Raw genomic sequence first — 17,161 nt, forward strand, 5'->3', positions numbered from 1 at the left:
ACCCCCATCCCAGCACCCTCCCCACATCCCAGCACCCCCGTCCCACATCCCAACACCCCCCCCCTCCCAAATCCCAACACCCCGACCCCCCACATCCCAATACCCCGACCCCCCTCCACATCCCAGCACCCTCCCCACATCCCAGCACCCCCTCCCACATCCCAACACCCCGACCGCCCTCCACATCCCAGCACCCTCCCCACATCCCAGCACCCCCCCCCCCACATCCCAACACCCCTCCCCCACATCCCAACACCCCTCCTCCCACCCACAACCCAACACCCAGACCCCTCCTACATCCCAACACCCCGTCCCAGCCCACATCCCAGCACCCCGAACCCCCCACCCACCCCAGCACCCACCCCACATCCCAACACCCCGACCCCTCCCACATCCCAACACCACGACCCCTCCCACATCCCAACACCCCGGCCTTCCACATCCCTACATCCCTCCCCCTGCATCCCAGCAGCTCGCCCCCATATCCCAGCAGCCTGACCCCCCCCACACCCAGCAGCCTGACCCCCCCCAACATCCCAGCAATCCAACGCCCTCATATCCCAGCACCCTGACCCCAGCATAGCCCCCTACATCCCAGCACCCTGACCCCTACATCCCAGCACCCTAACCCCACCTCACATCAGCATTCTGACCTCCCCCTCACCCCAGCACCCTGACTTCCTCCTCATCCCAGCACCCTGCCCCACCCCCTCCCTCACAACCCAGCACCCTGGCCCAGGATTCCCACTCACTGGGGTCCCCTGACAGGAACCCAGCCCAGGATACTCTGTGCCATCTCACCTCTGGTTCAGGGTGAGAGGCTTCCAGGGAGATTCCCTGATTGCCTGACCTTGGGCTCTCACACCGCTGCTGGGGACCCTCTAGGCAGCTGACGGCCCATATGCTGCTGATGACGGAGGCAAGAAGAGGAGAGGACAGTGGGAGACCTGGGACAATTGACATGCCCCCCAACACGACCCACCTTCTGCAGCTACCTGAGGAGGAGTGGGATGATCCTGAATTAGAGGACGAGAATGAAGTGGACGAGGAGCCGGACACCTGCAGCATCTTGTCAGATGATTCCTTCTATCCCCCTGATCTGCAGTCAATTTACAGTGAGTCGGAGATTGTGACAAATGGCCCACTCAACCTGTACCGGGCCTGTGCCATGAACAATGCTGTTGGACTCAAGGAGTTGATGTGCCAGGAGCTGAGCAAACGGGACGTGATGGAGAGGGACAGGAATGGGAAGGTAAGTGAGGAGTTGGGACATGGCTCACATTGTTTCTCACACATACACACACTGTCAAATATATGCACACACACACTGCCAAAGACACTCTAACATACACACTACTAGACACATACATACACTGGCATCCGCACACTGCCAGGCGCATACACCCACACACACTGCCAGACACACTCTCATATACTGCTAGGCACACCCACAGACTGTCAGACACCTACACTTACACTGCCAGACATTTTTGCACGTGCACTGCCAAGCACGTTGCCAGACAATTCGTTGTTTCAGATATACACACAGCCTAACATATATACTGCCATGCACACTCACATACCCTGCCAGGCAGACACATACACAGTTCCGAAGTACATTTTTAAAAATTATATTTATTTTGGTTAGTTCCTCTCTTTGATTTCTTTTTAGTTTTCTTTTTATATGTGACATTTCTGGCTATTATTGGCTACTGTGAAGAGAGTACAAAGTATTTAGTAAGACTGGCATTTTCTGATTTTCAATTACAACATCACCCGTGTCTATCATTAAGGGCCTATTTTGCCTGGGCCACATTCCCTCTCTTTAATATATTTGTAAAAACGTTTAGTGTAGTCCTTGATGACCCTCACAAGCTTCATCTTTAATTCCCTTTCTGCAGCTCTTTGCACTTCTTTTGTATCCATTTGCTGTGCTTTATATCGCTCCCAGTCCATTCTTCTGTTCCCCTGTTCTTCAACTTTGAATCAACAGTCTCCTTTAGAATGATCCTACCTCTTGCCTTCCTTGTTGACCAAGGTTGTTTACTTGTACATGTCGAGGTCGTGGCCTTTAGGGGTATGCCATAGGTAACACACACCACTGTCCTGAGGCAGTTTTAATCTGCTAACAGTTCTGCCTAGTCTAATGTGGTCAATTCTTGATCCGTCCCTGCAAAAATCAACCTTACTTAAATTTAAAACCCAGATTTGTCAGGGAAAAGCAAGTATTGAATTATATTATCATCACTGTTCGCTAGGTGTTCCCTTCCTGTTAGATTATTGACTAATTCAGGCACGTTATACATAACTACATTTCAGATGGCCTGTCTCTTGTTGGATCAAGAAAATATTCTTCCCAGAAAATTATCCTCAGTACTTGTGAGGAAATTGTCGCTTATCCCATTCTATGTGAAAATTAAAGTATGCCATTATCATTCTATTTTTGCAACAAGTTTCTTTGAGCTCCATGTTTATGTATTATGCCGTTTTATCTCTGCTCGCTGGAGGATTATAAACAACTCCCACGAGAGTCTTGCATCCTTTTTTATTATTGCTGAAGAGACATGTTGCTGAAGTTTTTTGCCTTGCATTCATCAGGGCAAAAGCAAAAATGCCAAATTTCAAATGGTCACAGCAATTTATACCACAGGGGAAAAGGGTGCAGATTGGTTGGCAAGTCAACTCTGATTGGCCAACCGAATCACATCCATATGTTTTGGGCGCGTTCAAAGCTGAGGGGGTTCTAGCAGGGGTTCTGTCGAGATTCTGGGTGTGGGGGTGCCCAGAGTCCGGAGGTGACAATATTCGAGGTGTCGGAGGATCCGGGAGTCCAGGTGGGGAGAGAGGCCGATGTATTGGCCTTTGCTCCCCTGATAGAACGGAGACAGACCTTGTATTGGCGGGACTCAAAACCACCGAAGGGAGGGGTATGGGTGAGCATCCTGGCAGAATTCCTGCCCTTGGAGAAGGTCAAGTTTACTTTGGGGGCTGGAGTTTGCACATTGTCCCTGTGTCTGCATGGGTCTCACCCCCACAACCCAAAGATGTGCAGGGTAGGTGGATTGGCCAAGCTAAATTGCCCCTTAATTGGGAAAAAAAAGTTTGCTTTGCGGGGTCAGAGGAAGGGTTCACCCAGATGTGGAAGCCATTCATTGATTTCTCCAAGGTGGATTGAGCGGTCAGTGGGGGGAGGGTCAGGGGGCTGGGGGGGAAGGGATAAGGGGGCAAAAATAGGAAAGCAGAGTGCAGTGGGGACTTGTGGTTTCTGTTCATGTTGATGTTTTGGTCTTCTAATATTTTCATGTATATATTTAAAAAGCCTTGAATAAAAATATTTAAAAAAAAACTTAGTCTGAGGCTTTGTCATGGCGAAAGCTCCCTCGTAACTAAAAAAAAGGCACAAGGTTTAAACATAGGGCGCGATCCATTCCACTGATTGCACCCGACTCGAGATGTGACGAAGCTGGTAAATCTCGTGAGAGGCCTCTCATAAGATTTACCAGCCACATGATGCCTCGCAAGTTCTAACAAGACCTCGCAATGCCTCGTGATCTGGATCCCACCCATTGAGGTCAGAATCCAAATATGTCTTTGTCAGATCTCCCCAGCGCACAGGATCGAATGGTCTCATCTCGGAGACCCTGAGTCGGTGCCGTTTAGAACTGGTTTCCACAAACGTTTCCATAAACGTGGACCAGGCGTACCAGCACTTTAGAGGGTCTTCCAGATGATCGGGGGCCCATGAGTGGTTAGGCTCTGGGCAGTGTGATACCCTGACACCCCAAAGCCACCTGAGCACCCTCGCATGCCACCCGGGCACCCTGGCAGTACCACCCTGGCAAGGCCAGGGTGCCCAGGTGGCACTGCCAGGCTGGTAGGCGCACTGCCAGGGTGCCATGCTGGCAGTGCCAAGGTGCCCAATTGGCATCTTCCCCGAGATGCCAGGAATCGAGCCTGGGGGCGCCCTGTCCTGTTTCATTTCCATTAAATCGTGCCCATAGTTCCTTTGTTTGCAGAGAACAGGTCCCTGTGTAGGAGCATAAATGAGCCATGTTATGAACTTGATTAATTATCTTAAATTGGTTGTTAGTACAGCTATTAGCATTCTCAGAATTGTTCAGCAAGTGTTGTCCAATCGGAGAATCACATACAACAGTCAACATTTTGTCTTTCAAGCACAGGCTGGTTGAGTACAGCACCGTTGTTTTACGCTGTGTATTGTGGCCGTTGTTTGCCAAAGAACTGTGACTCACGCATGACAAAATCAGCTATTCTCCCTCCAGCAATATGAAGAAAATGGCTTCAGATTCCCAGGCACTGCTGTGGTTTTTTTGTGTGACTCCAGCAGGAAAAGGTGTGGAGAAAGGGTACAAACAGCTGTTTCTACCCTTTTGTCTGGAAGGTTCTACTGGTTTCCAGTTTAGTATGGCCAATCCACCTAACCTGCAATCCACCTAATCTGCACATCTTTGTGACTGTGGGAGGAAAGTAGTGCACCTGGAAGAAACCCATGCAGACAGGGGAGAATGTGCAAACTCCACACAGGCAGTGACCCGAGGCTGGGATTGAACCCGGCTCCCTGGCGCTGTGAGGCAGCAGTGCCAGCCACTGTGTCACCGTTCCGTCCTTGATGGTCCCCTTATTTTGGTCTTCTTTCTATTACTACACTATCAACCCTTTCCTAATCTTAAAGACCCCAATTGGCGGCCCCCAAGACCTCAATCTACTCTTTCCTGGAGAAAAGGTTTCTTGTTCAGCTAACGGCCTAGTCTGTTAGGGCAGCCATTAGGTTTGTCAGCATAAAAAGTAACTTTTAAGACGTGATTTGTGTACCAACTCTAAATTTTCTCTCACTTATTCATTAAAATAGATGAGTGTACCATTCCAAAGTTGATTTTTCTGTTTGAATAGCATGACTCTTCCTCACAAAAGCAACAGGCTTGTAACTTCAACAAGATGTGAATTCAAAAGCTAAGCACTGCGGATATTAGAAATCTGAAATAAAAACAGAAGATGCTAAAAATATTTAGGTCAAGCGGCATCTGTGGAGCGAGAGACAAAGGCAACATTTTAGGTCAGTGACCTTTTCATTCCCATGTACAAGCAAATTGTACCTGAGCACTTAAAATCTGAAAAAGGTGAAAAGAGTTTGTATAATTTGTTTACACCACCCTTTCATGTAACATTGAATATATTCAAGAGGCGGCTAGATATGGCACTTGGGGCGAATGGGATCAAAGGTTATGGGGAGAAAGCAGGATTAGGCTAATGAGTTGGGTGATCAGCCATGATTGTGATAAATGGTGGAGATGGCTCAAAGGGCCAAAAGGCCTCCTCCTGCTCCTATCTTCTGTGTCTATGTGTCTATGTGAAATTCTGCATCGGGCGCATTACTGAAATGATGCCTATTTACTATAAAAGCAAAATGCCAGATCGGTATTAAAAGACACTCTGCAAAATGTAGCTGGTCCCAGGCCGAGGACCCACTGAATTAAAGATATCTGACTTTGTAATAGCTAACATGAAATCTTTGTGGAAAAGTCTCATCTTAGCATTTTAGGTGAGGCAGTCTTTGTTTAATCAGTGAAAGATATAGATAACTGTCCTGTACCTTAACTCAATTTACCCTGCCTTGGTTCCATATTGGTTCCATATTCATTATCCTTGCCTATAAGAAAGCTATCAATCACAGCCTAGAAAGTTTCAATTCACCCACCTGCATGACCTTTTAGGGAGAGTGTTTCAGATTTCCACCCCTCTCCCGATGGTTACCCCCCAAAAGACTGAGCTCTATCGTTTAGGTTGTGGGTGGGATTTTCCGTCCTGGTGGGACTTACCGCAGGAGGTTCGGTGCCCCAGCCAAAAGTCCATTGACTTCCGTGGGACCGGAAGATCCCTGAGTCGGGCAGGGCAGGAAAGTCCCGGCAAATGCCCCCTTTTTATGACTCCCTCACCCTATCAAATCTTCAGATCACCTTGGAACACTTAGATCGCATTTTAATTTCCAATACTCAAGGAAATGCAAGTGTAGGTTCGATTCCCGGCTGGGTCACTGTCTGTGCGGAGTCTGCACGTCCTCCCCGTGTGTGCGTGGGTTTCCTCAAAAAAACTTAACATCCCTTAATGTTAGGGGCCTCACGGTAGCATGGTGGTTAGCATCAATGCTTCACAGCTCCATGGTCCCAGGTTCGATTCCCGGCTGGGTCACTGTCTGTGTGGAGTCTGCACGTCCTCCCCGTGTGTGCGTGGGTTTCCTCTGGGTGCTCCGGTTTCCTCCCACAGTCCAAAGATGTGCGGGTTAGGTGGATTGGCCATGCTAAATTGCCCGTAGTGTAAAGGTTAATGGGGGGGATTGTTGGGTTAGGGGTATGTGGGTTTAAGTGGGGTGATCATTGCTCGGCACAACATCGAGGGTCGAAGGGCCTGTTCTGTGCTGTACTGTTCTATGTTCTATAATGTACACACACTGAACAAATTATACATTAAACATGGCAATAGATTTATCAGTTGCTACATCTCTCAAAGAGCATTGTGTAATTGTGGGTATAGAAACTACCGATCAAAGGACTGAAAATTCAGCAAGCATGAAGCGGGAGTTCTAACCCCTGCACCTGAATTTGTGATTTGCATTCCTCTGTTGGCCCAAGCCCACCCATCTTGTAGTGGGGCCAGTGAGCCATTGAAATCTCCATTCACATTTGCGGAACCAGAACATCCCACTGGTGTGAAGGGCTGGAAAACTCCGGCCTATCTAACAGCAAAGGCCTCCGACCAGTTCCCTCGCCTCCACAAAATTCCGTCTTGGTCATTCTGTTTCTCTCCATGGATGCTACCTGATCTGCTGAGTATTTCCAGGATTTTCTGTATTGAGTCCCTTTTCAGCATCCACAGTATTTTGCTTCTGTGTTGACTACCAATTTAAGATGCTTTGTAGTGTAGTCGTCATGCAGGAAACACGGCAGTCAGTTTGTGTATAGCAAGCTCCCAAAATAAGCAATCCGATAATGATCAGATTTTAGGTTTAGTTTTAGGTGTTGATTGAGGGATGAACCTTGACCACGGTACTGGGAATCTCCCAAACTCTCTTTAAAAGAAGTGGCTCAGGATTTTTTTATCTACCTGAGAGAGAGCCGATGAGGCCTCAGTTTAATGTCTCATTTCTCGACGGCATCAACATGGCCTTAGGATCAGCAATTCTGGCCCTACAGGGGCCCAGCACGGCACTGGAGCGGCCCATGCCACTCCAGCTGCTGATCCTGGCATGAACTGGGCGCCGCGGGGTCCGTGCATGTGCAGTGGCACCGGCGCCAACACGTGCATGCGCAGTGGCTCCCTTCTCCGCTTCGGCCCCGACATAACATGGCGCAGGACTACAGGGGCCTGTGTGGAAGAAAGGAGGCCCCCAGCCAGAGAGTCCTGCCCACCGATCGGTGGGCCCCAATTGCGGGCCAGGCCCCATCGGAGGCCCCCCCGGGGTCAGATCCCCCCCCCCCCCCCCCCACTCCACAGGCCGCCCCCGACCCTTCTATGCCGAGTTCCCGCCGGCTGAGGGCAGGTGTGAACGGCGCCGACGGGACTCGGGTTTTTAGCGTTGGCCGTTCGGCCCATCACGAGCCGAGAATCGCCGGGGGGGGGGGGCTATAGAGCGGCCCCCGGCCGGCGCCGTGCCGACTGCGTTGGCACCAATGATACCTATTCTCCGCTCTGTGGAGAATTGCGTCAGGGCAGCGTGGCGCGATTCACGCTGGTTGCTGAGATTCTCCAGCCTGGCCCCGGGCTGAGAGAATCCCGCCCAGTACCTTTGACAGTGCAACATTCCCTTGGTACTGTATTGGTTTGCCAGCCTGGATTTTGTGCCTGGGTCACTGGAGTTTAATGCACAACCTTTTGACTTCAAGGCAAATATGTTTGTACAAAGCCACGACTGATACCTAAACAGAGAGGAGGAAGCATACACAGAACATTATCATTTGGTCAGCGTTGAAGTGTGACCTCTTCCCACTGATGTGCAGATGAGATGGAGCAATTGGGTACAGAAAAGAATGGTTTAACCGCTGTCACCGTCACGAGCTAGTTCCAGGGTCAGATGTTACAGGTTTCCGCTGTTGGTGTGGAGTGTCACACTGGCAGCAAGTATTGCACCCAATATGCATTCTGGGTAACTGAGGCTTTGTATCAGGAGAAATTGTACATCATGGGCTGGATTCTCCGTTCTGGAAACCAAGCGCTGACGCCAAGATAGTATGTGTGGATTTTCACGACAGAAAATTTGGTGCCGACACCTCACCGATTGCAGTATTGGTGAGGGGCTAGCACCAACGTCGAGTGAGTCCCATGGGTCGAGCCGAAAACGGCCAGAGCACAGCTGCTGACCGTGGGTGCCATGCCCCGTGTGCGAAACCTAACCCGTCAATCACGTCCCAACAGCCCACCCCCTGGCTCTGCCCACCAGTCCCCACAGCCCGAGCAGAACCCTCCCCCCAGCCTGCGGCATGGATTCCGGCCGGTGGGGCAGAGCATCACAGGTGGGCTGGCTGATGACGCGCCAACTGCGCTGAAATGGCGTGCACTGAGCTTCACGATGACACCATTTTGGAGGGGCGGAGCATGGCGGACCGGAGTCAAACCGGCGCCGCCACGATTCCGGTGTCGGAATCCATTCTACGCCCGATCGGCGATCACGATTTCAGCGTCGGGCTACGGAGAATCCAGCCCCATATCTATCCATTCAATTTTTTTCCACTGGAGCAAGATCCTCCGCCGGGCTACTAGGGACGCAAAGGCCAGGACCCCGGCCTCTATCGCCTCCTGCACTCCCGGCTCCACTGCCACCCCAAAAATTGCGAGTCCCCAGCCTGGCTCGACCCTGGATCCCACCACCCTTGACACCGTCTTTGCTACCCCCTTCCAAAACTCCCCCAACGCTGGGCACGCCCAAAACATATGGGCGTGGTTCGCTGGGCTCCCCGAGCACCTAGCACACCTGAATTCGCCCCCGAAAAACCTACTCATCCTCGTCCCGGTCATGTGAGCCCTATGCAGCACCTTGAACTGTATGAGGCTAAGCCTCGCACAGGAAGAGGAGGAATTCACTCTCTCCAGGGCATCCGCCCATGTCCCCTCCTCAATCTCCTCACCCAGCTCCTCTTCCCATTTACCCTTCAGTTCCTCCACCGAGGCCTCGTCTACCTCCTGCATCACCCGGTATATGTCCGAGATCCTCCCTCCTCTGACCCACACCCCCGAGAGCACCCTATCCCGCACCCCCCTTGGAGGCAGCAAGGGGAACCCCTCTACCTGCTGCCTGGCAAACGCCCTCACCTGGATGTACCTAAACATGTTCCCCGGGGGGGAGCCCAAACTTCCCCTCTAACTCCCCCAAGCTCGCGAACCTCCCCTCCACAAACAGGTCCCTCAACCTCCTAACCCCTGCCCTGTGCCAGCCCCGGAATCCACCATCAATGCTCCCTGGGACAAACCGATGGTTCCCCCGTATCGGGGCCTCCATCGAGCCCCCCATTTCTCCTCTGTGCCGTCTCCATTGCCCCCAAATTTTGAGGGTAGCCGCCACCACCGGGCTCGTGGTCTACCTCGTTGGAGGGAGTGGCAACGGCGCCGTTACTAGCGCTTCCAAGCTCGTGCCCACACAAGACGCCGCCTCCATCCTCTTCCACGCTGCCCCCTCCTCGCCCATTACCCACTTACGCACCATCGCTGCGTTGGCCGCCCAGTAGTACCCACAGAGGTTGGGCGACGCCAGCCCCCCCCCTATCCCTGCCTCGTTCCAGGAACACTCTTCGAACCCTTGGAGTCCCATGCGCCCACACAAATCCCGTGATACTGCTGTTGACCCTCCTGAAAAAGGCCTTTGGGATAAAGATGGGGAGGCACTGGAACAAGAACAAAAACCTCGGGAGCACCGTCATCTTGACGGACTGCACCCTCCCCGCCAGTGACAGCGGTAACATATCCCACCTCTTAAACTCCTCCTCCATCTGCTCCACCAACCTTGTGAGGTTGAGCTTGTGCAGGGCCCCCCAACTCCCAGCCACCTGGACCCCTAGGTACCTGAAGCTCTTCCCTGCCTGCTTCAGTGGGAGCCTACCAATCCCCTCCTCTTGATCCCCCGGATGCACCACAAACACCTCGCTCTTGCCCAGGTTCAACTTATACCCCGAGAAACCCCCGAATTCCCTAAGAATCCTCATCACCTCCGGCATCCCCCCCACCGGGTCTGCCACATACAGCAGCAGGTCGTCTGCGTACAGTGACACTCGATGCTCCTCCCCCCCCCCCCGCACCAGGCCCCTCCAGTTCCCTGACTCCCTCAATGCCATGGCCAGGGGCTCAATTGCCAACGCGAAGAGCAAGGGGGACAGGGGGCACCCCTGTCTCGTCCCCCGATGCAGCCGAAAGTACTCCGACCTCCTCCTATTCGTGGCTACACTTGCCATCGGGGCCTCGTAGAGCAGCCTTACCCACCGAATAAATCCCTCCCCAAACCCAAACCTCTCCAACACCTCCCACAAGTACTCCCACTCCACCCTATCGAAGGCGTTCTCCGCGTCCAACGCCACCACTATCTCCGCCTCCCCTTCCACCGCTGGCATCATAATGACATTGAGGAGACTTCGCACATTTGTGTTCAGCTGCCTTCCCTTCACAAACCCCGTCTGGTCCTCATGTATGACCCCCGGCACACAATCCTCTATTCTAGCGGCCAAAATCTTTGCCAGCAGCTTAGCATCGGCGTTCAGCAACGAAATCGGCCTATATGATCCACACTGCAGAGGGTCCTTGTCCCGCTTCAGGATCAAGGAAATCAGCTCCTGCGACATAGTTGGGGGCAAAGCCTCCCCCTCCCTTGCCTCGTTAAAGGTCCGGACCAACAGGGGGCCCAACAGGTCCAAATACTTATAGAATTTCGCCGGAAACCTGTCCGGCCCCGGCGCCTTCCCCGACTGCATGCTCCCTATCCCTTTGACAACCTCCTCCAACTCGATCGGCGCCCCTAGTCCCTCCACCCGCTCCTCTTCCACCCTCGGGAAACGCAACCTGTCCAGGAAGCGCCCCATTCCACCCTCCTCCACCGGGGGCTCAGACCGGTACAGTTCCCCATAAAAGTCCCTGAAGACCCCATTGACATCTACCCCCCTCCGCACCACCTTCCCGCCGCTATCCCTCACTCCCCCAATCTCCCTGGCCGTGTCTCGCTTCCGGAGCTGGTGCGCCAGCATCCTGCTCGCCTTCTCCCCGTGTTCATACACCGCCCCCTGTGCTTTCCTCCACTGGGCTTCCGCCTTTCTGGTCGTCAGTAGGTCAAATCTGGCCTGAAGGCTACGCCTCTCCCCCAGCAATCCCTCCTCTGGGGCCTCCGCATATCTCCTATCCACCTGCACCATCTCCCCTATCAGTCTCTCCCTCTCCCTCTGCTCCCCCCTCTCCCTATGGGTTCGGATGGAGATCAATTCCACCCTCATCACCGCCTTCAATGCCTCCCAGACCGTCCCCACCCGAACCTCCCCGTTATCATTGGCCTCGAGGTATCTCTCAATACACCCCCGGACCCTCCCGGCCACCTCCTCCATGCGCCAGAGCGGACGTTGGTCCCTCTCTTCCCCCAGCCCGAGGTCCATCCAGTGCGGGGCATGATCTGAAATGGCAGTGGCGGAGTATTCCACTTCCTCCACCCTCGACACCAGTCCCCTGCTCAGGACAAAAAAATCAATCCTCGAGTAGGCCTTATGTACATGGGAGAAAAACGAGTATTCCCTGGCCCTTGGCCTCACAAACCTCCAAGGGTCCACCCCCCCCATCTGGTCCATAAATCTCCTCAACACCTTAGCCGCCGCCGACCTCCTACCCGTCCGGGACTTGGATCGATCCAATGGGGGATCCAGCACAGTGTTAAAGTCTCCCCCCATGATCAGGCCCCCCACCTCCAGGTCCGGGATGCGGTCCAGCATACGCCGCTTGAACCCCGCATCGTCCCAATTTGGGGCATAAACATTCACCAACACTACCCGCTCCCCCTGCAGCTTGCCACTCACCATCACATATCTCCCGCCACTGTCAGCCACCACCTTCAACGCCTCAAACGACACCTTCTTCCCCTCCAGGATCGCCACCCCCTTACTCTTCTCATCCAGCCCTGAGTGGAATACCTGGCCCACCCACCCCTTTCTCAGCCGGACCTGGTCCACCACTCTCAGGTGTGTCTCCTGGAGCATGGCCACATCCGCCTTCAGTCCCTTCAGGTGCGCAACTACTTGGGCCCTTTTGACCGGCCCATCCAGCTCCCTCACGTTCCAGGTTATCAGCCGGATCCGAGGGCTCCCTGCCCCCTTCCCCTGCCGATTAGCCATACCCCATCCCTTGCCCACCCCCGGCCAGCGTCCCACGCTCTGCCAGTTTCCCACAGCGGCACCTCCCCCCCTCCAGCACCCCCTGCGTCCTCCTGCTCCTTCCTGACCGTTTCAGCAGCAACCCGGTAACCCCCCCCTCCCCTCCCCCCCCAGGCTAGGACCCCTCCTAGCCGCGCCCCCCTCTACAGAACACCCGTGAGCCAGCTATCTTCTGCTGACCCCGGCGGCTCCCGCCCTACTTTCGGCTCCTCCCAACGTGGGACTGCCCCTCCTCCATAGTGCACATCAACCAGTCCACCCTCCCCCGCTCCTGCGCGGGAAAAGAAAACCCTGCCCCCTCCCTCTCCCAGCGCGGGGACCCCGCAGAAAGCCCGCGCTTTCGCCCTGCCGGGCCCCACCTCCTCCAGGGCCACTCCCATTGTCAGTCCCCCCCACCAGCTCCCCAAACACCCCGTTTGCCCCTCAGTCCAAACACGTCCACCCAACCCCTGCTAGAAAACCCATAAAGAAAACACCCGTACGGCATCACCCCACCCACCCTACGGCCACCCCACATCATACCCTAAACCCCGTAAATACACATACAGTATAAATAAATACAGTATTCTACAGCATCCCCCATCCGGGGGACCCTCAGTTTGAGTCCAGTTTCTCGGCCTGCACGAAGGCCCACGCCTCCTCCGGGGACTCAAAATAGTGGTGCCGATCCTTGTAGGTGACCCACAGACGCGCCGGCTGCAGCATTCCAAACTTCACCTTCCGTCTGTGGAGCACCGCCTTCGTCCGGTTAAACCCGGCCCTCCGCCTCGCCACCTCCGCACTCCAGTCCTGGAAGATCCGCACCTCCATGTTCTCCCATTTGCTGCTCCGCTCCTTCTTGGCCCACCGGAGCACACACTCACAATCCACGAACCGGTGGAACCTCACCAACACCGCCCGCGGCGGCTCGTTCGGCTTGGGCCTCCTAGCCAGAATTCTGTGGGCCTCCTCCAACTCCAGGGGCCCCTGGAAGGACCCAGCCCCCATTAGCGTGTTCAGCATCATCACCACATAGGCCGCTAGGTCCGACCCCTCCAGCCCCTCCGTGAGGCCCAGGATCCGTAAATTCTTCCTCCTCGACCGGTTGTCCAACTCCTCGAACCGCTCCTGCCATCTTTTATGGAGCGCCTCGTGCACCTCCACCTTCCCCACCACGGCCACGACCTCGTCCTCCCGTTCGGCGGCCTGCTGCTGCAGCTCCCGGATCGCAACCCCCTGGGCCGTCTGGGTCTCCATCAGTTTCCTGTTGGTTACCTTGATGGACTCCAGAGGCTCCACTTTCAGATCCTGGAAGCAGCGCAGCAGAGTCGTCTGCTGCTCCTGGACCCACTTCTTCAGTTCTTCAAAACTTTCGCCGGCCGCCATTTTGTCCTTCGGGTCCCGATTTTTTTCAAGAGTTTTTCCTCCCGATTCTCTCCCTGCTCCGCTCCTGGTCTGCACCATGGGACGTCTGGGGCGACTCCTGGTCTCTTCCCCCGTCGGGATTTGCCTCTCAATCTCCGTTGGGGGCCTTTAAAAAAGCCCCGAAGTCCGTTTTTTTCGGGAGCCTCCGAACGTGCGGCTCAGCTGGTCATTGCCGCTACCGGAAGTCTCTCTATCCATTCAATAATCACAGTTCACAAATTTTAAAACTTTTAAATCAATGATGACTGTCGGTCCCAACCATCCCGTATTGTGCAAAGTTTAAATTTCGAAGAATTGAGTTGCTATAACATGAATTCACAGAACCCGTAGGATACAAAATAATCCACAATCTGACTGTGTAGGAATCTGGCCTTATTGCACGATGCTAAAGAGGTACTCAGGCACTTGGCTAGGAGCAGGAGTTGGCCATTTAGCCCCCCTGAGCCTGCTCCGTCATTCAGTAAGATCATGGGTTGATCTGATTCTGGCCTCACCTCCACTCTCCTGCCTAACCCCAATTCTCTTGGCAATCAAGTATATATCTGCCTTTGCTTTAAAAATAGTTAATGACCCCCCTTCCCCGGTAAAGCTGGTAACTAATTTAGCTTAACTTATTTAGCAGATTTCCAACTGGTCAGATGAGCAAAAGCTGAACCAGTCACCCCATTCCCTTTGACACCAAGTTAACCATTCCCAAGAAACAACCAGCGAAGGAATATCCTAGCAGTGCAAAGTGGTTAACAGGCACAAGTGTAATGTTTCATAAGCACCGTGTGCTTCCTGAATCTTTCTGCCGCAGACTCGCTGGTTGATCACCATCTTGGCTGATGAAGGGCTCAGATCTCCCACTTACCAGAAACTGGCCTATGAGACTGAACAATTTCACTGACCTGTGTAATGTTGTGTTGGCTACCCGGCAGAAATGCTTCTGGCAATTACGATTTATCAGCGTGGTTACCGTGAGGACCACTTTTCTCGTCCTTTGACGTTCCCAGTTTAATATCAATGTTGCCGCAGCAAAGAGGTGACTTCAGACAATTTCAGAGTCCGTTGACCAATAGTACCATCCCTACCAGTGCACATCATTTTCATGACTATTCAATTCTCATTAAATAGAGCCTACCTACCTACACGTGAGCTACCTCTTTCTCTCTTTTATTTCTCTCTCTCATTTGTCACCTCAAGCACTCATTTGCACTAAATGCCTTAAATCAACTGAGAGCTATTTCATCTGGTAGAGAGAACACTGCAAATTATGCTGCGGTGCCATTTGAAGGTAAAATAGTGCAGCATTGAGTAAGCCAAAGGCTATTATTGATTTTACGACCCAAGGCCTGACGGCTTATTGGATTTATAATTCAATCGTCAACAGTGGAGAGATGTCATGGGTGAAGTCCCAGGAGCGGCAGACAGACTATGATTGCTTATAGTTTCAGTGGTCACAGAAACAATGACCACTGATTCAGTCACTGGAAGGTAGCAGGTCTGAGCCTGCCGGAATAAGAATATTTTTACATCTTTAAATTTATGTCCTGTAATGCTACTTGGAGGTCAAGTAATTGATTGAGTGTGCGGTGCTCTGGGACACACAGTGAAGACATGAGAGTTTCCTTTGTTCTTCAATTCTCATTCCTTTCACGGAGTGGCCTGAATTTGGTTTCAACATGATGCCATTCACTTTAGGGAGTCAGAGAGACCCAGAAACAGCACCAAACTCTCTCCTCAGCAGCAGTGTCCCCTGCATGCTGCCCAATAGGAAGAGTTCGTGCTGCACCAGCTGCCCGCCAACAAGTTCGGAGTCCGTCAGAGTGGAGGACATGCCGACCGCTGAGACGGGTCAACCGCGCATTAAGGAACTCAGCCCATCAGGGGGCGGAGCATCGAGGGAGGGCCTTCAGGTGACGTCCTGAGGCTGTCCCAACGGCGTGCGCCTTGACGATGATATTTTGGAGGGGGCGGAGCATGCGAAAACAGGCGCCGCCCCCGATTCATCGTAAAAAGGGATTTTCCGCCGGATCGCAGATTACAAAATCGGCGTCGGGGAACGGAGAATCCGGCCCCCTGTGTCTGCATGGGTTTCACCCCCAACAAACCAAAGATATGCAGGGTAGGTGGATTGGCCATGCTAAATTGCCCTTTAATTGGTAAAAAAAATGAATTGGATACTTTAAATTTAGAGGGAAAAACAGAGACCATGAACCTGAACAATTTTGTTTTCATCCTTCCTTCCTCTCGGATTCAGTTGGAGAGAGAGATACTGTGCAGTTGGTTTAATGAATTCTGAGTTACATTGTTATATAGCTTAGAGCAGCATGTGGTGCAGACAAAGGTTTTACTGTGCCCAGAAGCCACCGCTTCATGAGTGTGATCTCAGGCGGGACAGCCCCACCAAATCTGCTGGGGGCTGGGAAACGAGAATGCCTACATTAGCCGCAGTAGCGTTTTAGTAATCTCACCAGGACATCTCAGAAAGGCACTTCAGGTGCCAAATGAATATCTTGCGCCTAGGAACCAGGCAAAGTTGTCTGTGTGGTTGCCACCTGTGTCAGAATAGCAGGCAGACATTTGATTCAGTTTATTGAGTGTTTTCACAATAACAGCAGTGACATTCATGTCCGGGCAATCAATACTGATACAATGAACAATACATGCCGTAACAGAAAGGCTTCATGGAAATAAATAAAATCCCCTGCAGCCAATCACATGGTAGGAGAAATAATCTGACATTAACTGTGCTCCTGGAAATGGTGACTAATGCTGAACCCAGTTACCCCTGTTTCTGCATCCCAACATTGGATCGGTGGGTTGGGTGGTGGTTGGGGGGGCGGGGGGGGGGAGACACGCACGGCGTTGTGAGTGACACATTGATATACTGTGGGCGGATTTTATTAATTTTTCGATGGTGTCACCTCGGGTGGGAAAAGAAGGGCGTGACTCACTGGCCGCACTGCCGGCTTTTCCCGCCATATTTTTAAAAAAAAATTTAGAGTGCCCAATTCATTTTTGCCAATTAAGGGGCAATTTAGTGTGGCCAATTCACCTACCCTGCACATCTTTAGGTTGTGGGGCAAAACCCATGCAAACACATGGAGAATGTGCAAACGGACAGTGACCCAGAGCCGGGATCGAATCTGGGACCTCGGTGCCGTGAGACAGCAGTGCTAACCATTGCGCCACCGTGCAGTCCCTATCCCGCCATATTTTTTGACACTTAGTCGGGGGCAGTACCAGGGGTCATTGCACGGGCATGACCCTCTCCCACTGGGGGCTGGATATACCTGTGCGCCCCTGGAGGGTTCGCTTCACCAGGTCTCCATTTGTCAGCACCTGTTGTTAACCTCGCTGATGCGACG

General features: G+C 52.9%; 1 protein-coding gene across 1 annotated transcript in view; it reads left to right on the forward strand.

The window, feature by feature from the left end:
- The first annotated feature begins 401 nt into the window (after positions 1-401).
- The window catches only part of LOC119965898 (ankyrin repeat domain-containing protein 33B-like), a 60,354-nt gene continuing 43,594 nt past the window's right edge, over positions 402-17,161 (forward strand). Inside the window, exon 1 of the mRNA XM_038796876.1 lies at positions 402-1,252. Within this exon, the coding sequence (XP_038652804.1) occupies positions 902-1,252 (351 nt within the window). The 5' untranslated portion in view covers positions 402-901. The remainder of the gene's footprint in view (positions 1,253-17,161) is intronic.

This window comes from Scyliorhinus canicula, chromosome 5, assembly GCF_902713615.1.
Source record: "Scyliorhinus canicula chromosome 5, sScyCan1.1, whole genome shotgun sequence".
Taxonomy (NCBI): domain Eukaryota; kingdom Metazoa; phylum Chordata; class Chondrichthyes; order Carcharhiniformes; family Scyliorhinidae; genus Scyliorhinus; species Scyliorhinus canicula.